Here is a 23,920-nt window from a genome sequence, read left to right as displayed (position 1 = left end):
TACAGTGTCCTTCCTTGGGTCGATAGAGATGTGTATGGTAATTTTGGTGAGCTGTTGAGCATTGTAAACTCTGTGAAAAAAGTACTTTGTCACGGAAACCACGTGTTGCCACGGCAAAACTTGTATCAAATGTCAAAATCTTCACACTGTGGCATTGTCATGGGGTGAAGAATCAGCTGACCAATTTCAGAATGATATGAAAAGGTTTGGAGCAATGGTGTGTGCAAATGTATTTTTCAACTTCTTGTTACCAATAGGTGGCGTTAAAATTTTTTCTAAATTTTTGAGGTGTGGATGTCCTCACACTGGGCCTGGTGTCCAGCACATGAAGTTTGGAGCAGATAGGATGAGGATTTGCTGAGATATTAACATTTTAGTAGTCATGGCAACAGTAAACTGTTGTGTGTGTTCTTTTGGACACATCCAGATTGATTGAAGGTCTGAAAGTCCTGTGTTGGTCCACTGCTACATTCCAGCTTGGCTGTTCCCCCCAAATCAAAGTGATTGAATTGTTGACCATGGCTCAAATCCAAACTTCCCAACAGCCGCAAATTTAGAACACTTGGCAGTGGAACCCAGCTGCACGGCTGGAGTGAGAAATCTAATCTTTATTTTGCTCAAGTCACAAGAAATTCCAACCTTCTCTTACCCCATCCCAACACACAGCTGATAAATGTCCACAACATTCATACCAGATTTAAAAGCAACTGCATAAAATTATCGGGAAACCTTAAGCTTGCTTTAAAGTGAAAATTCACCCAAATAAGATTGGCAACAGATCGAACACTAAATAAGACCAACAAAAATGGTCACCACTTCCAATATAATACAATATACATGTTGAGTTTGATAACTTCACTCAGACAGACTGAATAGTTTAATCAGTGCAGCAAAACCTGGTGGTCATTATTATTCTACATAAAACATTTAGTTGAGATTCAGGAAGATGATGCAGAGCGCATATTACCAGAGGACAGAAAGAACGCAAGCACTGAAGTCAAACACTGCACTTCTGTTCAGCTCTTAACTGTATGTGGCAGGTTGACCGTCACTGAATGCAGACTTGGCAGCACAGCCCATCCCGAAACTACGTTTTCATCATTTTGATAAACACTTCCTCAGCTCTTCTTCTTGGCACTTCTTGTTTGACTTCATTAACGCTCACAAATCTGCAGCGTCCACCTGACTTTGAACCCATTTTCCCTTGCATTAGAGAGTAAGACAGAGGAGCCAAACAAGAAGCCTTTAAACCAAACATCATGAAAAATATTACCCCAGTGTCCTGTGCATGTCACGGCTGCAGAAGTGTGAAATGGTGCTTTTGTGCAAAGAGTTAAATAAGCAGTATCTCTGGCTCCGACACAGCGCAGTAAAGCATGAAGCCCATCTGGTCCACCTGGTCCTCTGACAAGCTGCTCAGCAGATTGACAGCAGGTTTGAAGTAACTATGCAACGCCCCTTGCTCGAGGTAGCTGATCAGCTCTGTGATGCACTGCTGGAATCTGACATGCAGGTTGCTCTCAGACCAGTTGCCCTCGCCATCACTGAGGTGTAAGATGAGATTGGCCAGTGGGGCGGCTTCCAGAGGTCGCAGGGCTGGGTTCAGTGTGCACACGGCTTTAAGGATTTTAAGTGTGTGTCTGCGGCAGCCATCATCAGCTGAGTCGAGCTGAGCCAGACGCTGAGTCTCCCACGGGTAGAGGGAAAGGTGCCAGGCGTTCAACCACGGGGAGGTGAGCTCAGGTTGGGCGGTCAGGACCACGTCAGCTTCCCTCAACAGAGGCAGCATGGAGATAAACAGGGATTGGTCGCTGCTGTCTGCTCCAACATTTTCACTTCCAGGCCTAAAGAATTCCAACAGGAGAAGAGACTATTAGGGAGAACACTGAACACACATTACCTCTTATCACTGACAAGCTCTTAGTTTTTGGAAAAAAGAACAAATGTTCTAATTCAATGATATTGTTTTATTTATTTTAGGATGCCAATTCACAAGAGGTAGAAGGACAACCCATGGAAACTAGCTTTTCTGCTAATTCTGGTGCATTTACATTTGTTTAAATGTTGATTATTGTACATTGTGCCTTCCTGAAAAATAATCTGTGCTCAAAACTGAACTTTGCTGTCAAATCATGCCTCAAGTCAATCAAAATTACATACTCTACTGAGCAATCACTAAACGTAGTGTTTAGTGATTGAAAAAAGGAAAACACAATGCTCAGGACATGAAGCAGTCGAAATAAATGTTTATTTCGGCTAAATGCATGTGTAAAACTAAATACCTGGGCATTTGTAACACCTGTACATAGAAAAAAGAATTTGCAAAAAAACACAGAAATCCTGTGCATTTACATGTAGCACTTGTATGTAAAATAAAAAAACAAAAATTTACAAATGAAGTACAAAGAAAAGAAGTGCATTACTCTCATTTCTCCGTACTGGATCAGGCCACATTTTCTCTGGAAAGAAGGACCTAGTGTGTCTGATCCAGCCCTAACATGCATCAACAGAAACATCACCACATGTCAAGACCATTGATGGCAAAAGATTTTCCCAAACGATGGCTGCTGCTCATAAACCTTCCACCTCCATGTTGAGAAGAATTCTTCTATAGGATTCAGAAAGGGAGAATATGGAGGCAGAAAAATCATAATGACTGGAGGGTTCATATTGAACCATTCCCAAATCAATAGTCCTCTATGAAAACTAACATTGTCCCAGGTGCATTTATGTGTATCATCAAAATCCAACTGAAAAACTCTCTGGAAGAAACACACACAAAACAGAGGGAAAAGTCAGTCATGTACACTTTCTGTAATTTTACCAGCACTTGTGAAGCAGAATTTTCTCTGGCCAGGCAACGGGGGGAAAAAAACCCTGGCATGCCGTATCCATGCTCCTCTTCTTAGATTTCTATCCATTGTAGTGTCTCACAAACCAGTGCTTTGGCTTATATGTACCCTCACATCATTAGCCACAAGTGTGACCAATTTTGAGTTGTTGTGTTCAACCGGTGATGCCTGAGCTTTAACTGTGTTTGACTTTTGCTCACCATTTTGCAACACGTGCATCACAATGACAATGTGTTGACAAGATGTGTCTAAACAGGTGAAAAGGGCTTACGGTTTTGCCAAAAGAGTGATTGATTCAATAAGTGGGTTCAGGCAACTGAGAATTTGGTTCAGACAATAGAGTTTAGTGTTTTAGCAATTGAGAAAAACTGTAATAAATACATGCATACGCATATAAATAAGTTAAGATATTAACTGTGTTAAGATAATATTTAGATGAAAAAATGTCTGTAGAGAATTTCTTTGCCCAGTATTCTGCATTCAGTTGTTTATGTTTTTGCAGAATGCAGTATTACACACTGGTTGGTCATTACATTTTATTAGTATGGTTTCACTGTTTAAAATGATGCCACTTATTTTCAGACATAAGATGTGATCATAAAACAATACAACATTTTTAGTTTCATGTTCATAAAGCACTTAAAGCTTTAAGTATGGCTAAATGCTCTTTTCAAAATTAAATACACCACTCCTTTGGTGGTAGTGGCCCCAAGTTCGGCAAAGTTGGAAAGTTATTGACAGATTCAGACTTCCAGCATCAATAACTCGTTAGACAGAGATTGTCAAAAACGTAACGATGGCTTCTGCTTTAAGCAGCCATGAGATAGGCAGCACACGAGCAGAGCTCCCCAATCTTTAACACAAACGCCAGATTTTTGAAAGATTATTAATTGTCAACAAAAGAAATCTAGAAGTGGCGTTTATAACATGCCTAGACCAAAACAAAAAAGTGTTTCACAGATGAAGGATAGGGCTCAAACAGCCGAGAAAGAATCGAGCGAAGACGACACAGCTAGCCATCTTGACAACGAGGAGCTACAAGTGGACGCTGACATGGCTAACATGCAGGTGATATTGCAAGAGCTCAGAGTTTCGGCGTGAAAATGGAGATACTCTTCGTGAGATAAGAGAGGATATTAAGGCAATTAACAGGCGAGTAGATGAAGTCGAAACGCGACTTACAGAGTCAGAGGAGAGAGTGCAGGGGCTGGAGGAGGCTACGAGAGAGCTAATAAAGCTACAGGCTAAGTTGGAAGAGAAGCTCACAGATCAAAGGGAAGAGCAAGACGGGAGAATATAAGAATACATGGCGCAGAGGAAGGATCGGAGAACAACTCCACATCGATGATATCATTTGTGGAAAATCTGTGGGATAAACTGGACTGTCTGCCACCAACGACCTCAAGATAGAACGTGCGCATCGCGCATTGGGACCGATCCCCCCCCCCGATCCATAGTAGTTAAGTTCTCCAGCAGCAAAACTAAAGAAAAATCTGAAACTCGTGTGGCAAAAAAAGGGGTTTCTCTATCAGGAGAGAGAAGTTTTTGTGGACCACGACTATGCACCTGAGACCCTCAGAAAGCGCTGAGAATACACCGAGGCAAAGAAAGTGCTGCGGGAGAATAAAATAAGGTTCCAGACTCCTTTTCCAGCCAGGATGAGGGTGTTTTATGAGGGAGAAACATGCCTGTACAACTCTGCAGAGAGGCAACGAAGGACATGGTGAAGAGAGGTTATCTGTGACGATTTATAAACCACCGACGAGCTGGATTGACAGAGTGGGAAACTGATGTGGCGCAAAATCCGATCACCGAGAGGAGCAGCGCAGCAGCCAGAGTCTCCGCGGATGGTTTCAAAAAGACTGGATGCTTTCAGGCGCTTCTGACCAGTGAACTGATCTTGTTTCAATGCAAATACCTCACGGTAAGGAGGCCTAGAGTAATAGGAATGTGAAACAAACTATACTTAAAACACTGCCATGGGAAATGACTGGTTTAGGTTAATGACATTTCTTATATAATGTAAGATTGGGGAAGAACTGAACAGGCTAAAAACATGGAGGGCCCTCCACAGCTGGACACACATGGAGGCTTACCCTCTGAGCTGACAGAAATCTCAGCTCATCCAGGGTCACAATAGACCTCAAAACTGGAAGTTCAACCTGTGATATTGGTAAAATGTATGAAGTTATGTTTTTCTGGGACTGTTCTATTATGTTATTTTCTGTGTTCATGTTTTTATAAAGTTCGAGTGGAGGGGGGGTAGAAAGACTAAAAGTGACACTTGATTAAAAATGGAAAGCAAAAAGTTACACTTAGGTTGGCCTCTATAATGTGAAGGGTGTACTTAATCCAATAAAAAAGTAAAATTCTGAGCAAAATGTGAAAAGACAGGTACATAATATTTCTACAAGAGACCCATTTAACAGAGTCTAGCATGCGAAACTCAAAAGGCAGGGCTTTAATCAGGTTTATTCATCCTCTAAAGATTAGCAGGACATAGAAGGGGGTGGCAACCTTATATCGAAAAGTAGTTTTTGAAAAGATAACAGAAATTGCGGAAAGAAGGTAGGTTTAATATGCTTGTAGGAAAACTAGAAGGATTAGAAATTACTCTCTTAAATGTATATGCACCCCCGGGTTCGGCATGGGGGTTTTACAGAGCGATATTTGACCTAATGATTACAAAAGCCCAGGGATGGTGTTTTGTGGTGGTGACTTCAACCTGAGATTGAATCCAGAGTGGGATGCATCAAGATTAACTCAGACCAGAATAATACAGTAAGCAATAAGGTGCGAAAGATAATGAGAGAGATGGGCATTTGTGACGTATGGAGGGAGTTCAATCCCACAACTAGAGACTATACCTTTTATTCCCACCACATAAAACTTACTCAAGAATTGATTTTTTTTATGTACTTTAAAGATGTCAGTTTTGTAAGGTCTTGTAAAATCGGGATAATGGATTTATCAGATCATAGCCCAGTGTATTTGATTTAAATCTAAAAAGCAGCAAAAATACTTTCACCTGGAGACTTAATTTCAATGTACTTTAAGCAAAAATGAAGGAAGAACTTGAAAAGGAAATTCAGTTATATGTCAGAAAATGATAATGGGGAAGTGTCCCCACTTATGGTGTGGGATGCGGGTAAAGCGGTCCTGAGAGGAAAAATAATTGCAAAATCGGCCCTTGAAAAGAAGCTCAGACAGGAAAAATTGAATAAACTAGAAAAAGAGTTAGATAATATGGAAAAAAAGCATAAAAAGATGTCCGTTGAACATTACTCAGAAAATTAAGGATGTCAAAAACCAGATCAAAGAAATTTACGAGGTTGAGATACAGAAGAAGTTAGTCTTTCTGAAACAGAGGTATTGTGAAGCAGGTCAACCAAAATTCTGGCTTATAAACTAAGAAAGCGACAAGCAGAGAGAGTAGTATATAAAATAAAAACCCAACCACAAACAAATGAAACATGACTTTCAGGACATTCGCACTTGCTTTGAAAAATATTATAAAAATTTATATGCCCGATGACCAATAAGGGGGACAAGTCACCGGAATCACTGCTTGCGTCACTTAATCTCCCAACAATTACAGAAGACCAGAATAATTTTTTAATGGCTAATGTGACCGTTGAAGAACTCCAAAAGCCAATTTCTAGACTTAAATTAAAAGTCTCCTGGTACTGACGGGTTCCCAGCGGAATGGTACAAGACTTTTAGAGACTCTTTATCACCATTACTACTAAGAACATTCAACTGGGTCCTTAAAAAAAGAGAGATACCTCCATCTTGGAGGGAGGCAATCATAAGTATAATACCGAAAGATGGTAAAGATAAGACAGACTGCTGTAATTACCGCCAATTAGTTTGTTGAACCAAGATTATAAACTCTTCACGTCAATTCTGGCAAAACGCCTAGAAATAATACTTCCACAAATCATACAATTGGATCAAGCGGGTTCATTAGACAGAGGCAAACACAGGACAATGTTAGGAGGACATTACATGTTATCAACCATATAAATAAAATCAATTTGGAGGCTGTCCTATTAGGGTTAGATGCAGAGAAGGCCTTCGACTCTGCTGATTGGTCCTTCCTATATAAAACAGAGAGATTTCAGTTCCACAACAATTTATTAATTTATCCAAGCCTTATATTACAAACCAACGGCTAAAATTCGCATTAATGGAGGATTATCAAATAATTTTGAGCTAGAAAGGGGATGTCGGCAGGGTTGTCCTGTGTACCCCGCTCTTATTTGCCATTTTTATAAAGCCTATGAGTCAATGTGTAAGACAGAATGAGAATATAAAGGGGATTATGGTGTCTCAAGAAGAACACAAAATTGCCTTGTTTGCTGATGATATATTAATATACTTGGAACAGCCGTCTATTTCTCTTCCATATCTGCTTAAGACCCTGAAGGAATATGGAACTTTATCAGGTTATAAACTAAACACCCATAAATCTCAAATTTTAGCATTTAATTATTCTCCTATTCAAACCATCAGAGAGGAACTTAAAGTCAGCTGGGATTCAAAGTCAATTAAACATCTTGGCGTGAATATTCCAAAACACCTGGACATGATTATACCGGAGAATTATGACCCCTTATTTTCAAAATTAAATCTGATCTGAACAGGTGGAATCTAGTTCCATTTCTAGGATTGGGACAGAGGTTGAAACAATAAAAATGAATGTGCTACCTAGGCTATTATATCTGTTCCAAAACATACCAGCAGAACTTCCAGAGGGGAAATTTCAGGAATTAGATCAGAATCAGAATTGCTTTTATTTGCCAAGTATGTGAGCACATACAAGGAATTTGACTCCGGTATTTTACGGTACCCTCTTGTACTAGACAAATAGAAAATCAAATAATAACATAAATTATTATGATATCACAATTCATATGGCAGGGGAAGAAGCCAAGAATTCGTTATAAGATTCTTCAACTAGCAAAAGCCTCTCTCTCCCAAATACGGTACAGATAAAAATTTTGGTTAGCATTTACAACCTTCCTATAAAGCGAAGTGGAAAGACAGAGTGTCAAATATCCAGCCATATCCATTGCAAGCAGTTACATGGGACAGTGGATTGTTTTCCAGTCTGAAAGATGTAAACCCATGGATAAAAACATCAGTTGGGATTTTGCACAGGGTAATCAGTGAAAATAAGACCAAGGAACCATACTGGGTCTTAAGATGGATAGGATATGACTTGGATTTCTTACCAAATAGGATGGATGCAAGATTTAAGCAGTGGACAAAGAAAGGGTTAACGAAACATAGTGATCTTTATGAGGGGGCAAAATGCAACAATTTCAGGATCTTAAAAACCGATTTGGATTAACCAATCAAGATTTTTTATAGATTTCTGCAACTTAGACATTATCTAGAGAAAGCAACGGAAAAGGAAAAATTGCAACAAACAAACCTGGGTTTAGTGAAGATTTTTCTACTTAGCTACAAGTCAGACCCTGGATATGGAAACATATCAAAAATATACCAAGTGTTGCAAGAGCTAGTAAGGGAGGATACTGTATATATAAAGGAGAAATGGGAGAAGGAAAGTAACATCAAGATGCAGATGGAAATATGGGAGAAAATAATTCTCCAACAGTGGAAAAGTACATCTGCTATGTCCTGGAGAGAATTTGGGTGGAAAGTATAGTTAGATTTTTAAAGTTCTGACTCAGAGGAGAGCTCTTGGAGGGACCACATCCTGCTGGAGATCTTGTGGCGAGAGCAAGGCAACACATTTCCATGCGTTTTGGGACTGCCCGGTCATTTCAAAATTCTGGGAAGAAATTAAATTGAACATGGAGAAAGTTATGAAAATAGCGATTCCTTCAGATTTCATGAACCTATGTCTTGGACTAAGACCGGACTCTGTGAAGGGACCTGAAAACAAATATATGTACAATATCTTAATATTAGCTAGTCAGAAAGCAATCACAAGGAAATGGCTGGCAAGAGATTCCCCTACAGTCGAGGATTGGATCACAGTGGTTCAGGATATTTTACAATGGAGAGGCTAACCTTTATTATTAGGCTTGAACAAGAGAAATTTGAAAGGTATTGGAAATCTGGTTACATTTTCTAAGAACTCATGGGCAAAAGTCTGGGTAAAGTGATTAAAACCCCCATGTTCTTAACTTCACTCATCAGGTTCTATTTTGTTGTTTCGGTTCAGTAATCAAACCAGTTTAATCAGTACCATACATGTAGGTAGTAATCTATCTATACTTAAGTTGCAGATTTAATTTGTGATGCTGTTGCTCCTGTCATCGCTGTTACCACCTTATAATAAGATATTGTTTGCAAGATAAATTATAAAGGAAAGTGCATATGAGACAGCAAGCTTTTGTATCATTACCGCAATTACTGCTATTTTCTAATCATTATAATTTCTTAGTATTTTATATATATATATATATATATATATATGTATATTATTTTAAACTATTTTATTTCTAATTATGTATCTATTTTTAAATTATTTATTTATTTATTTTGTTATTAGTATTATTACGATTATTATTACTACTATTATTATTTTATATTATCTACTTAGGTTTCTATTTTAGTATTATTTATTTATGTATTTATTTATTGTTAGTATTTTTTTCTCTCTTTCGTTTTGATGATCAGACAGCAATATGTATATAAAGTATGTACACAAAAGTAAATGATACATGTATGTGCTGTGTATTAAAATAAAAAAGTTAATAAAAAAAACATAACGATGCCTTTCCCCCCATTGTTGTAAGGTGGACAATGTGCTACAAGCCCAGTTTTATCAAAAGTAGCTGTCTTTCAAGCTGCACAAAGACCATTGGTGTCTATGGAGTGCACAGGGACAGTCTGCAACAGCAAAGAGACACAAATATCCAATAACTTCACTCATACATTGTAGTGTCACCAGAATCACTGCAGCCTTCAACTGGCTCCTGTTGATGTGTTTTTACAGAAATGTAAATGGTGTAATTTTATTCTTCTAATAAACCATGTAATTTGGATGGATGCAATGCTGGCCTGACCACAGTGCACACGTCCAAAGGACCGCTCAGGGAGTTGTGTGTTTGCTCACTCATGAAAAATTAGAGGGAACATTGCTGGCGACCTGTCTGGGGTGTCCCCTGCCTTCACCCCAAGTCAGTTGGAATAGGCTTCTGGACTCTCATTCTCAAGAGACTGCAAAGCAACAATCGAACACGGAGACTCACTTGACCTCCAGTCTTAGGTCGGGTCCTCCCAGAACAGGTCTGACGAGACAGTCCAGAGTGCTGCTGATTGACGGCCAGTTCACAGTCTCCATGATGGACTTATTGAACATGTTCACAACAGCTTCTGCAGACAGATAACCACCTACCAAGTACCTACAACACACAAGAGGTGAGAGAGGTTACGTTCAGCTGTGATCGCCTCCCACTTTAAAACGCAAAATCTATTCACGTTGCCGCAGTATAATATGTGAAAGCTTACATAAAGACATTTTTGTAGGTGTGTAGTATCCAACTTTAACAGCTGAATTGTGTTCCTTAATTATGATGTAAAACTGAATTAGTGAGCTAACAGAGGTTACCGACTCCACAGACACACTGAATTGGAAGTCGCTGTGGTTTCATATATTAAACAGAGTCCAACATTTCCTGACAAAGTCTTTAACCCTTTAAGCTTCAGTCAATTCCAGCCGTTTTCAGTACAAAAAATCGCTAATATTCTATTTTTAAATAAAAAAAATTATGAAAAATACGGGGAATATTGGACGCGCATCGGGAGGTGCATTTCCTTGAAAACGACCGATTCGGGGATTTTATACCGACTTCAGGACATGTTTTGGACAAAATAGTTTCCTGGCTTGTGTCATCTGATGTAAAAGGTTGGATTATAGCCGTTTTTTGTGGAATCTTTTTTTTGTGTGTAATAATAAACCCGGAAATGTGAGTCGCGCTGTGTGCTTTGAAGCCGTGTATAGAGAACGGATGGATGAATATTTGTTTTTGTCGGACAAATGTGTTTTTCTCACCCGCTGTGGTAATCGCATCTGAAAGTGGTTTATACCGGCGGATTCATGAGAATCTAAGCTTTCCATCGGTGTATAGTGTTTGTATAATCGCGTTTGCACCCGTCGGACATTCCTGAAATTCCTATGCAAATTAGTAGGTGTACCGCCGGCGGTACACTGAAGCTTAAAGGGTTAACCTGCATGCGATTACCTGTCCCAGTAGCTGCGGCCTCTGGGGAAATACTCCAGATTGACCCGTTGGACCATCCAGTGCAGAGGGTGTGTGAGTAGTGTCTCCTCTCCTGGTATGAGACGCCACAGAGAAGCTTCCAGCTGCAGAGGCACGAGCAGACATGCATGGTCTGCAGTGACAACCTGAACACACAGAGGGAAGTAAACCCAGCTGGGCTTCATCCAACACCCTGCTGCAGAACATGTGGTGCAAGTGATGGCGCCATGTGTCATCAGTGGGAAATTAAATGAAGTTTGTACGTGCTTACCTGTAAGTCGTCCAGTAGAGAACCTCCGAGGCTCATCTCTCCCAGCGGCATGTCCGGGTGGCGGCTGTGCAGAAAGCCCTGGATCTCAGTGCAGATGTCCAGAGCCAGAGACTGAGCCCTCCGGATCTCATGTGGAGAAAGTGCTGCCCTTGTGTGATAGTACTGCTGCAGATGCTCCTGAATACAGTTTAAAACCGGACGGTCTTCAACACTCTTTCACACATCAGACACTCAACGCATGAAATCACTGAAACAGAACAAATCAGCTACCCTTCAGGTTGACAGGCATAGTGCTGCTATAAGACAGAACTCTAACCATGAAGGAAATAGAAGAGCTAAAAGTTTAAACACTTCACTGGGGAACACATACAGTTCCCTCAAGTCACATGATCTTCAAAATCATTACGTGCTTTTCAGCAGACTTGAGAGCAGAGAGAGGAAGATGATTTGCCTGTTAAGTTGCTGCAAGGGGGAAGACCAGCTAAGAGCAGAGGAACAATGCTGTGTCTGTTTTCTTACTGCTGTCATAAAACAACCATGATTGTGCTGTGTAGGTGTTTAAGAGACATGACACAGGGAAGCAAAACTACTGACATCAAAATGACAGTTACATCGACGAATGAAAACAGGAGTGGGCCACAGAAGTATTCAAAACAGAAAATGCTTCACTGATTCTACTGGTAACTTAGCTTAGATACAAGAATCATGTGCTTAACTCATTGTAGTGTCTAAAAACTTAATCCAGCCTCTCCAGCCATAGATGGCTAGACTGATAGCTAAAGAGGTAGATAGCTAGATAGATAGATTCTCACCAGTCTGTCCAGTTGTGCAGCGTCCCTCTTTTTAACGCTCCCTCCCCAACAAACGACGGCATAAAAAAAAGAACACTGCAGTTTGTTGAGGAGGGAGCATAAAAAAAAAATACTCTGACTCTGGACTCTGACATCAATTTTCTCACAATGCTGGTATGTATTTGTGACAAAAAAAGGCAGATGTTGAGAATTCCTGAACATTTCTTACACTCACATGTGCAAAAATCATGTGGAAGTTTTGGTGAGGAATCTGTTTTTTCTGTTTTGTTTCCACTGGTCCTACACTACCCAGAATCCATTGCAAACGGACCATTCCAGGTATTCAAGGCAGAAAATGAAGGTTCTTAGATTTGCAAGGCAGAAAATGAAGGTTCTTAGATTTGCAACTTAATGCAGCATAAAGTTTGCTTAAGCTTTCTTTAAAAACAAAAAAATTTGACGTTCAAATCTCCTTCTGTGTTCAAGTCTCGGGTCGTTGCAAAATTTGCTTCACAAATTATTCCGTGTTGCTCGTAAACAACCCACAACTTTTACGCTTCTGCGGCTGTTCTGCACTCTAACTCAAAGCTTCTTTGACTTCCTCTACACTCTTTAAACACACAGTGTATTCTGATTATGCATGGCTCCCAAGGATCTGTGTCGCTTAACCAGTGCATAATAATGTGCATCCCCCGAGCACTGCGCTGTACAAAACATGTTACACATGCATACATGAATGAGCCAATGCTGAGCCTCTGCGCATTGGCTCATTCATGTATGCAAGACCTCTGTTTTACAGAGCAGCTGCTAAGGCTGAATGCATAATGTATGTAATGAAGTGTCAGAGTTTACCTGCAAACTGAGGACGAACAGCTGGAGCCTCTTGGACTTTGACTCAGGTTTAGGCTGCTCCTCCAGAGAGGACATCTGAGGTTGTTGGTAGAGATCAGCTGATTGAAAAACAACAACTGTCATTTACTATTGTTGAGCTAGAATTAAAACAGTATAAATAAATACAGTATAAATTCTGTGTATTTGTGGGTCAGGTGCTTGGTCACTTTTGGTCGCTCCAATTTTGCCGATACCTTTCTGCTGTTTGGTCGCCTTGGCAACATGCTTCATCACCATGCCCTCTATGCCCTTCCTGATCATTGTTGGGGAAGCAGAGACCAAACTCAACTCCTCCCAGCTCTCAGCCATCTTCTGCTCCACCTTTTCATCATCTGCTGCACGGCCTGCACGCTCTATCAGCTAAACAAGAATGCCCATCGTCAGACCTGCAGTCATGCATGTAGTGCCCAAAAACAAAGTGCTCACCATCACAACCCACAGCTTAACAAACTAATTTAGACTGTCGCAGACACATTTTTTGCACATTATTAATTCTTTTTTTCAAATGCATTTTTACACTCATTTCCTGCCCTCCACAGGCAGCATGGGATTTCCATTTTACTATCTTACAAATTAAAAACACAAAAATATGCAACTGGCAATATATATATATATATATATATATATATATATATATATATATATATATATATATATATAGTGTGTGTGTGTGTATAGTCTTCATCTATCTATCTTTATATATATGAAGACTTTACTTGCAAAAACAGATAACTCCTTTTTTTAAAAATTTTCGGAAAACTTTTTTATATTGTTTATTTGAGATATCAAACTGAAGTTGAATGGATTTGACTCAGTAGAAAATATATGACAGGGTTCTCGCCAGCACATTTCAGCGTAACGGGCTGTTACGCTGTCAGTTTAAAAGATTACGCTGTGATTAAGGCCGTTACGCTGTTATTTTGACAGATAACGCCATGTGCGTTTGTTTTTAATCGACTCGGTGCCTATCTAGGTTAATTTACGTCTCCCCACCTCAGCCGTACTTTCCTGTCGATTGACTCATTCCCGTCTAAAATTAAGAGTCGCTTCCAATCTCAGGGTTACAATTAGCATGTCTGGGTTGTTTTCGTGATGTATGGTGAATAGTGACCTAAATTACGAGCATTTGGAGCATCTGCGTGACGCTCATTGGCTGACATCTGGGCCGGCCGTTCGCGAGATTTAATGAAGGCTATTGTGCATGCGTGTGCGGGAGGACCTGCCGTTACGCTGTAAAAAAATCCTGGGGAGAACCCTGTATGACAAAACAGAGAAAAAATACATTATTGTTATTATTATCTTATTATCTTAAAGCTCGTGTCCGGAGTTTCCGTTTGTTTTCAATTTATGTATCATTGTTTAACAAAGCTTAAATGTGTTAGTCTAGTTCGATACTATAATGTTAGTATGACGCGATATGAAAATTTATTCATGAGCTCCGTCTTCCTCTCATAGACCCCCATGTTATTCCAAAAAGCGCTGGTCGCTGCCGACCAATCAAGTTCGAGCTTCAGCTTTGTCATGCTGTCAATCAACGGTTACGCGCACAGCAAGCAAGCCCATGCAGAGGTGGGCGAGCTACGCACTACACAACTGCACGCACATTTGTTTTGCTTGTGGAGGAGAGAGCATCAGGGATCAGCAACTTCCAGAAAAGTTACCAATCCCACGGCTTGTCATGGCAAGAGACTGCAGGACGTTTTTTGGCTCGGGGTGCTCGCGTCACTCCCCGACCACGGCCCTCCATAGCCCGCCTGACGGCTTCGTTTAGATGCCCGACCTCTGGAGGAAGATGTTGGGGCGTCTGGGACATACTCTTCGTCAGAGGAGTCATGCAATTCTGAACTCTAGATAGAAATAAATAAACAATGTAACACATATACACGTGTAAATGCACTAAGTTTGATAAACAACGTCATCGAGAGGGATACACGAGTGTAATCACATATTGAAACTTTACTCGTTCGTCCTAGCAGATTCATGTTATTTTGGTATTAGGACAAGTTAGACTCAATACAGAATTCTAACGTAATTCCTTTATTATTTACTAAATGTACTAAATGTAGAAGAGTGGAAAACAGCAAAACAGGCAAGATGCTGCAGCACTCCGGGCACTCCTCTCAGGTACTGCGCGCGTGCACAAATAAGGGGCGAAATCAGAGGGAGGGTGGGACCAACAGTGTTTTGGGAGACGCTGCGATTCAAACTCCGGACACGAGCTTTAAGTAAAGTTTTCTGAAAGTTTATAGTTATCTGTTTTTTGCAAATAAACTCTACATATTGATATATATATATATCTCAATCAATCAAATTTTATTTATAAAGCGCCTTCCAACAGCCAAAAGGAGCACAAGGCGCTTAACAGAGTAAAATAAAATAAGTAAAAGCATTTTAAGAAACACTAAAAGGAGCTAAGCGTCAAAATGTGTGCGTGTTCAGACGACATTTAAAAACATTTAGTTCAGAAATGGCCTGTAAGTGCGATAGAAGAGAGTTCTAGAGCTTAGGGCCAAGAACGGCAAAAGAGCGGTTACCAAACTTTCTATATCTTGCCCTGGGGACAACCAAGAAGATGTGGCGAGACGAGCATAGTGTCCTGGCAGGTTGGTAAATTGCCAACAGCTCTGAGATGTAGGCAGTGGCACGCCTGTTTATGGCCATAAACACGAACAACAGGACCTTGTACTGGACTCGAAAGCACACCGGGAGCCAGTGGAGCGCTTGAAGGACCGGAGTGATGTGCGAGTATTTTGAGGAGTTGGAGATGAGACGTGCTGTTGCATTTTGAACCAACTGAAGTTTATGGAGGAGTGAATGATTAAGTCCAGCGTAAAGGGCATTACAATAATCAAGTCTTGAGCTGATAAGAGCGTGAGCAGCCTTTTCCAAATCTGCCCGGGACAGGAATGGCTTAACTCATATACAGTGCCTGGTGAAAATATTCGGCCCCCTTGAACTTTTCAACCTTTCGCCACATTTCAGGCTTCAAACATAAAGATATAAAATTTTAATTTTTTGTCAAGAATCAACAACAAGTGGGACACAATCGTGAAGTGGAATGAAATTTATTGGATATTTTAAACTTTTTTTACAAATAAAAACCTGAAAAGTGGGGCGTGCAATATTATTCGGCCCCCTTGCATTAATACTTTGTAGGGCCACCTTTTGCTGCAATTACAGCTGCAAGTCGCTTGGGGTATGTTTCTATCAGTTTTGCACATCGAGAGACTGAAATTCTTGCCCATTCTTCCTTGCAAAACAGCTGGAGCTCAGTGAGGTTGGATGGAGAGCGTTTGTGAACAGCAGTCTTCAGCTCTGCCCACAGATTCTCCATTGGATTCAGGTCTGGACTTTGACTTGGCCATTCTAACACCTGGATACGTTTATTTGTGAACCATTCCATTGTAGATTTGGCTTTATGTTTTGGATCATTGTCCTGTTGGAAGATAAATCTCCGTCCCAGTCTCAGGTCTTTTGCAGACTCCAACAGGTTTTCTTCCAGAATGCTCCTGTATTTGGCTCCATTCATCTTCCCATCAATTTTAACCATCTTCCCTGTCCCTGCTGAAGAAAAGCAGGCCCAAACCATGAGGCTGCCACCACCATGTTTGACAGTGGGGATGGTGTGTTCAGGGTGATGAGCTGTGTTGCTTTTACGCCAAACATATCGTTTTGCATTGTGGCCAAAAAGTTCCATTTTGGTTTCATCTGACCAGAGCACCTTCTTCCACATGTTTGGTGTATCTCCCAGGTGGCTTGTGGCAAACTTCAAACGACACTTTTTATGGATATCTTTGAGAAATGGCTTTCTTCTTGCCACTCTTCCATAAAGGCCAGATTTGTGCAGTGTACGACTGATTGTTGTCCTATGGACAGACTCTCCCACCTCAGCTGTAGATCTCTGCAGTTCATCCAGAGTGATCATGGGCCTCTTGGCTGCATCTCTGATCAGTCTTCTCCTTGTTGGAGGTGAAAGTTTAGAGGGACGGCCGGGTCTTGGTAGATTTGCAGTGGTCTGATACTCCTTCCATTTCAATATGATTGCTTGCACAGTGCTCCTTGAGATGTTTAAAGCTTGGGAAATCTTTTTGTATCCAAATCCGGCTTTAAACTTCTCCACAACAGTATCTAGGACCTGCCTGGTGTGTTCCTTGGTCTTCATGATGCTCTCTGCACTTTAAACAGAACCCTGAGACTATCACAGAGCAGGTGCATTTATACGGAGACTTGATTACACACAGGTGGATTCTATTTATCATCATCAGTCATTTAGAACAACATTGGATCATTCAGAGATCCTCACTGAACTTCTGGAGTGAGTTTGCTGCACTGAAAGTAAAGGGGCCGAATAATATTGCACACCCCACTTTTCAGTTTTTTATTTGTTAAAAAAGTATAAAATATCCAATAAATTCCATTCCACTTCACAATTGTGTCCCAATTGTTGTTGATTCTTGACAAAAAATTAAAATTTTATATCTTTATGTTTGAAGCATGAAATGTGGCGAAAGGTTGAAAAGTTCAAGGGGGCCGAATACTTTCACAAGGTACTGTATATATATATATATATATATATATATATATATATATACACACACACATACACACACACAGGGACGGCTGGTATAAATGGGCTACCAGGGCTAAGCCCTCCCAGGCCAACACAAAAAAGATCAGAAAGTTATTTTTTAAATAACTTACAACAGATTGTTTTAAGTTTAGGTGAAAACAAAGGTAGCAACAGCACCAATCAGTCAAAAGAAAAACAGAATATCTCTAAAGGGGCTTATTTTTTACAGCCCCAGCAGATACAGTCCGCTTTCATTCATTTCGTTCTTGTAAGTGATTGACAGGTGTCATGTCCCGCCCCCGTGATTTACTGATAATTTGAGCTAACTTCAGTCAGCCCACATGCCTTGACTTTGACCAATAGCAGCGAGTTGACGCAGTGGTGCTGCTATTTGTGCCAGAGTTGGGAAGGAGCGAGAAAAGGTTAAGCTATGGCGGGCATTAGCATGAACGAGGTGGATTATTTGCTTTCATGTCCATTTTCCTCAATGTCTTTGGAGGAAAAGCTGGAAGTTAAGAGACTGGGATCACATCGGTTGTCGATGTGAGCTTGTTTTCAAATAAGGTAGGCCCATGTTGACCTGTTAAAGGACTGTGACACCTTGTTTTTGCTGAGGTCATCTGTTGTACTGAAGGCGTGTTTTGCACTACATGTCGCCAAACAATTGTAATAAGACAGTTGCAGCAGGCTATCTGTGGGCAGTCGTTGCAGTTGGAACACGTTTTGTAGTGGTGTGTGTGTGTGTGAGAGAGAGAGAGAGAGAGAGAGAGAGAGAGAGTGAGTTAGTGAGTGAGAGAGAGTTGATGTAGAGCACTTAAAAAGTATAGTGTACCTGTAATTGATGTAACTGTGTGTATCATAGGTGATGTTGCTTTTGCAGCTGTGTTAAACATTTAATCGGTATTATGTATTTGTTAGCCCACCCAACAAATTTCACCACCAGCCACCACTGTATACATATATATATATACATACCGTATTTTCACGACCAAAAGGCGCACCGTACCAAAAGGCGCAGTCTCAGTTATGTGTGCCATTACTGTATTTAACACACACATAAGGCGCACCTGATTATATGGCGAGGGTTTTATATACAATCCACGCCCACACTTCCCCCTTTAACGTTCTCATGGTGTCCTCTACTACGTCGGCCTTACAACAACAACACACACACAAGCATACAAGTGTGCGTATTTAAAAATAGAGCGGGAGCAAAACTGAGTTTGGTTGTGCTTTATTTAAGTATTGATTACAAAGTACTAACATTTTTTTAATCATCAATAGGCGCGGACATGGTAAAACACAGATAAAACAAGCACACAAGTGTGCGTATTTAAAAATAGAGCGGGAGCAAAACTGAGTTTGGTATTCACATTTTTTTTTTTACCGGTAATCGTCATCAATCAAACCCATGGAAGTCCTCATCCTCTGTTTCTGAATTGAACAGCTGCGCTAAATCTCCATCAAACATGCCAGGTTCACTTTCTTCACTGTCAGAGTCACTTTCCGTGCCGTGCGGCGCCTCGAAAATGATGCCGGCTTTTGCGAAAGCTCGAACAACAGTACCAGCAGACACGTTAGCCCGAGCATCTACAATCCATTCGCAAACTGTGGCGTAACTCGCCCGGCGCTGCCTTCCACTCTTAGTGAAACTGTGGGCTCCATCGGTCATCCATCGCTCCCACGCCGCTCGCAGCCTTACTTTGAACGGCCGGTTCACACCGATGTCCAGCGGTTGGAGTTCCTTTGTCAGGCCTCCCGGAATGACAGCAAGCTCAGAGTTCATTTGCTTCACTTGTTTTTTCACATCGGCTGTGAGATGGGCACGCATAGAGTCACAGATCAACAGCGACAGTGATGCGTGGAAAAAACCACCTGGTCTACGTCCGCCTTACAACAACAACAACACACACAGGACGCACTGCACCATAGGGCGCGCCGCACAATTTGAAGAAAATCTAAGACTTTTATGTGCGCCTTATGGTCGTGAAAATACGGTATATATAGTGTGTTGCACAAATGAAAATTTCCTCAGGATGAATTGAAATTAATCCACAGCAACCCTCTGAATCTCTGAATAATGTGATTAAAAATTTTCAGCCATTTCTATCTACAACAGTCATTTACCACATTAACAATGTTTAGACTGCATTTCTGATTCATTTAATGTTATCCTCTTTGAAAAAAAATTGTTGTTCTTTCAAAAATAAGGATATTTCTAAGTGACCCCAAACATTTGAATGGTAATGCATATAAATTGGCTAGAGAGAAAAAATAAGATACGATAGCTGGAGTTGAGGAGTTTTTTTTCCGAGCCAGGATATTGGCAGTATATTTCAGATACAGATAAATTTCCATTTTCACAATAGAGTGCCCGGTAAAGACGTACTGATGGGCTACTAATAACCTCAAGAGAACTCACCCGTTTCACTGTCAGTGTAGCTATGCCCAACATAGCTGCTCCTCCAACTCCCAGAACCAGTCGAGCGTTAGACAGCAGGAAGTCAATCACCATGGCAATGCCATCCTCTCCTCGCCTCCGACTGCCCTGGAAGTTCATTGCTTCCTTTTGCGGTTAGCCTTTGAAAAAGCAACACGAGAAAGGGCTGTCAGCTTCATTCAGGCAAATGCAGGCTAATGATCTGCATTTGTGAATTTCTCTTTCCCTAAAAATGTTACTGACATGAATAGTTGGAATAATCCAAGAGAGAAGCATGCCTGCTATGCAATGTGCCTCATTTATTCTGAGTAAAAACAGCATATAGATGTAGCAGAGTAATATTTAAAAATGTCCAGACAGGTGATTAAAGATAAATCTCAGATAAACTGGAAAAATTTAACCAAAACACATGTTTATATGTCTGGTATGAGGGGTCACTGATTGGTTTGGCTAGTCAGTCAGAGTGCAGATAGAGGCTAACTTCGGGGAGAACAACCTCTGTTTGATGTGGAAAGGCATACAGAATATTACTGACTACAAACAATGCCACAACAATGCCTCCTCCTACCGACACTTCTCTCCCAGACCTGCTTAACACTGTTGGGCCATCATTAATGCTACTGACAGCTGTGATTTTCCTGGTGTGACTGTGTGCAGTATGATTCTCAAAGCTAAAGCTTTCAGCAACGTTAGTAATGATGGGAAAGTACAGGGATGGGATCAGCAAGTTCTGATTCTAGCGGAAAGTTGTTGTGGGGGGGGGGGGGGGGGGGGGTGCGCTGCGGCGGCGCAGCAACTTCCAATCGCTGGGCCGTTTACAATCGTCGTTAACAAGCTATCGTTAACGTCGTTACCATCTCGCGGGAGTATCAGTAACAATAAAGTCTTCAAACTTGAAATGAAATCGGCGGAAATCCGCGGATCCGCGGTAAATTCCCATCCCTGAAAAAAAGCGGAATTCCGTGAATTCGAGCCTGCCCATTTCTGGAGCGGACGTAAAATAAAGACATTTTTCAACTGTACAAAACTGAATGTGCGAACTGCGCTACACATGTTTAGCTCCAGGCACCTGAGATCCACAAATCAGGGTTCTCGCCAGCGCATTTCAGTGTAACAGGCCGTTACGCTCAGTTTAAAAGATTACGCTGTGATTAGGGCCGCTACGCCAGCGCATTTCAAAGATTACGCTGTTGTAATGAGAGTGTGTGGCTCTGTCATGAGAGAGGGAGAGAGAGCAGCGTGTGTGTGTGTGGGAGAGAGGGGGAGAGCGAGATGTCCAAGCTACCTTGAATGCAGCCCGAGACGGCAGTCGGTAGAGGTGGAGAGGTGTGTAGTTCTGGGTTGGCGGTACTGTGCGGTTCAGCCACTGTCGATAGACAATAAAGGCTGCAGTGTTCTTCGATACGGCTGGGCTCCAGTGTCTTTGCCTCTATGGCTGCTGAGGAAGTGAAGGAGGTTAACCCCGGGCTTCCTGACCACGGGTCGAACAGGAAGGGTTAACACTGTGATTAGGGCCGCTGCATTGTTATTTTGACAGATAACGCCATGTGCGTTTGTTTTAAATCGACTGGGTGCCTATCTAGGTTAATTTATGTCTCCCCACCTCAGCCGTACTCTCCTGTCGATTGACCCGTTCCCGTCTATTGCGCATGCGCACATGCGCGTTCCCGTTTATTGTGCGCGTGTGCAGGAGAACCTGCTGTTACGCTGAAAAAAATCCTGGCGAGAACCCTGCAAATAGTCGCAAGACATTACTCCAAACCATTTCCACTGACAACGTGTCTCCTCTCCTTGCCAGGCATTTAGGGGCCCAAGGCTGAAGTCTCTATTTATAGAGCCAAAACTAAATGGGGTCACGTTTGGGCATCACAATAGTGTTGCATCATACAACCACATTTCTAATGCTTACTGAGAAATTTTGCCTTAAAATATATCCTGCAAGGGTGTAGCTGCAAGTAAGAGCACAGCCAGCCTCTACGTTGGACAGTAACGACGGAATCATGCAGTAAATGTTTTCTTTGTGGGATTCTCTTTTATCAAAGACTAAACTGATGAGAAGTTCCATTAATGCAATGCAGCCAATCCAAATGAAACTTGGGGGTTTGCTTTTAAAACAGAACCAGTTCTCTTTGATACATTTGCACACAGTTTCGTAAATTACTTATCAGAACAGTTGTTCCAGTATCTTGGAGAACTTGCCACAGTTTCCTTTTGTGTCTACTTTCGCATGAGATCAGATCTGTGAGTGGCCAAACCATTTATTGTGATGTTTTTCTGGTAGCTGAAGATAGTTCTTGAAGATTGACTGCATGCTTCATGCTGCAGAATGACACTGAGACTTATCAGATGCCTCGTCGATTCTGCTGTGTGACAGATGCAAATCTACCTGCACTACCAACACTAATTTGAACCAAAATATTCAATGGGTACAGGATACAGTTCAGAATCATTAAGAACTTTTACCATGTTTTGATTTTACCTGCAGACTAAGACGGGTGCAGCAGGGTACCACTGGTTTCTAATGGCAGCGCTGAACATCTCTGGAGGGAAGTCAGCTTAATGGTGCCTTAATGTAGTTTATTTGCTCAGTTTTCTTGCCTTCTTTTTATTTGTGCTTTTGCAGAACAGCTCAGACAGCACATCTGAAAACACTGCTTTTGCTCATTTTAGACACTCTTCTCATGTTTGTGGTCAGCTACGTCTGTCCAGCAGTTTCATACTATGTTGCAATTCGATAAGGACCTATTGGTAAAGGTAATTGCTTGATCATGGATTGGGTTATATGCCCTTTTTTAAAAAAAAAAATTTCTATCTAGTTTTGCTTTGTCAGCATACACATCTCTCACCGGAATATTTCACCATTTCTAAAAAGCTTTTAAACATCCGCTTAGTCTGAACAACTGTTTTTAACTATCCCACGATTGAGACTACTGGATAAGGAAAAATTTTGATGTTTCAACAAATGTTCCTCCTCCATTGACACTTCAATGAAAAATCTCAGAACATTCATGTTTTCAGTGGCTCATAATATTTTAGTTATAATTTTTAGTTTATTTTAGAATTTAATCTTAATTTAAATGTATTTTAGTTATTTGTTTTTAGACAGTCTTGCTTTTAGCATATATTTTTGTTGCTGCATGTTCTGATGACATTACAACACTTTGGTCAACTGAGGTTGAGTTAAAACGTGCCATGTTCATAAAGCTGATTTGATTTTACTTTTTAAAACAAATATTTTTGCACAACGTTCTTAAACATATTTTGTGCGGCAGTGGCATATGGCAGAATTTTGCCATATACCAATCCCGAGTCCGTCATAAGCCACTGCTGAAGGGCATATGACAGAACCGCTCTGCCATATGCCATTGCCACCTAGTGGCTGGCTAAAAGCCATTTTGGGATCTCGGCGTCTCTCGACCAGCTGAATATTTTTCCTTGCACAATAACTTAGCATTGACCTGCTAGCTTCACTCTAGCGTCTATAAATGTCACGGATATGAATATAACGACAGACAATAGTAAAATTACCAGACAGTAAAGTAACATGACGACTGTCCAAAAAACAAACCAAAATCAACAACTTTTGCTAGCAGCTAAGGTTAGGTAGTGAAGCTAACCAGTTGGTTAGCTTGCGAGCTAGATTAGCAGTCACCGGCCGTCTGTTCAGTGTTAAATATACTTACCACTCAGTGCAGAGAGAAACGTAAGAATCTACCCCAAAACCATTAGCTCTTCTTAAAATATGCGATTTTCCGAAAACAAGCCTGCTATCTGTCGATGTCTATCATAGATATAGCTCAACCAGCTAACAGCTCGTGATGTCTCCTTCGTCTGTTTAATTGCTGTCACTGTTCATCGACTC

The 23,920-nt window shown here is 41.0% G+C and overlaps 1 protein-coding gene across 2 annotated transcripts; it reads right to left on the bottom strand.

The window, feature by feature from the left end:
- Positions 1-840: 840 nt before the first annotated feature.
- mief2 (mitochondrial elongation factor 2) lies at positions 841-23,920 on the bottom strand. Of its 2 annotated transcripts, none has more exons than XM_051945654.1 (8): positions 23,742-23,920; positions 20,041-20,198; positions 13,243-13,408; positions 13,010-13,107; positions 11,367-11,543; positions 11,078-11,199; positions 10,085-10,237; positions 841-1,844 (listed from the first exon to the last, which is right to left on the bottom strand). In XM_051945654.1, the coding sequence occupies exons 2-8, from the start codon at positions 20,176-20,178 to the stop codon at positions 1,334-1,336; spliced, it is 1,365 nt and encodes a 454-aa protein (XP_051801614.1). In that variant the 5' UTR covers positions 20,179-20,198; positions 23,742-23,920; the 3' UTR covers positions 841-1,333. The 2 variants fall into 2 exon arrangements, with proteins under 2 accessions (XP_051801614.1, XP_051801613.1); XM_051945653.1 differs by having other exon boundaries at positions 11,078-11,241; positions 23,742-23,919.

The sequence above is a fragment of the Acanthochromis polyacanthus genome, chromosome 3 (assembly GCF_021347895.1).
Source record: "Acanthochromis polyacanthus isolate Apoly-LR-REF ecotype Palm Island chromosome 3, KAUST_Apoly_ChrSc, whole genome shotgun sequence".
NCBI lineage: Eukaryota > Metazoa > Chordata > Actinopteri > Pomacentridae > Acanthochromis > Acanthochromis polyacanthus.
This window is presented reverse-complemented; position numbering and strand designations above follow the sequence as displayed.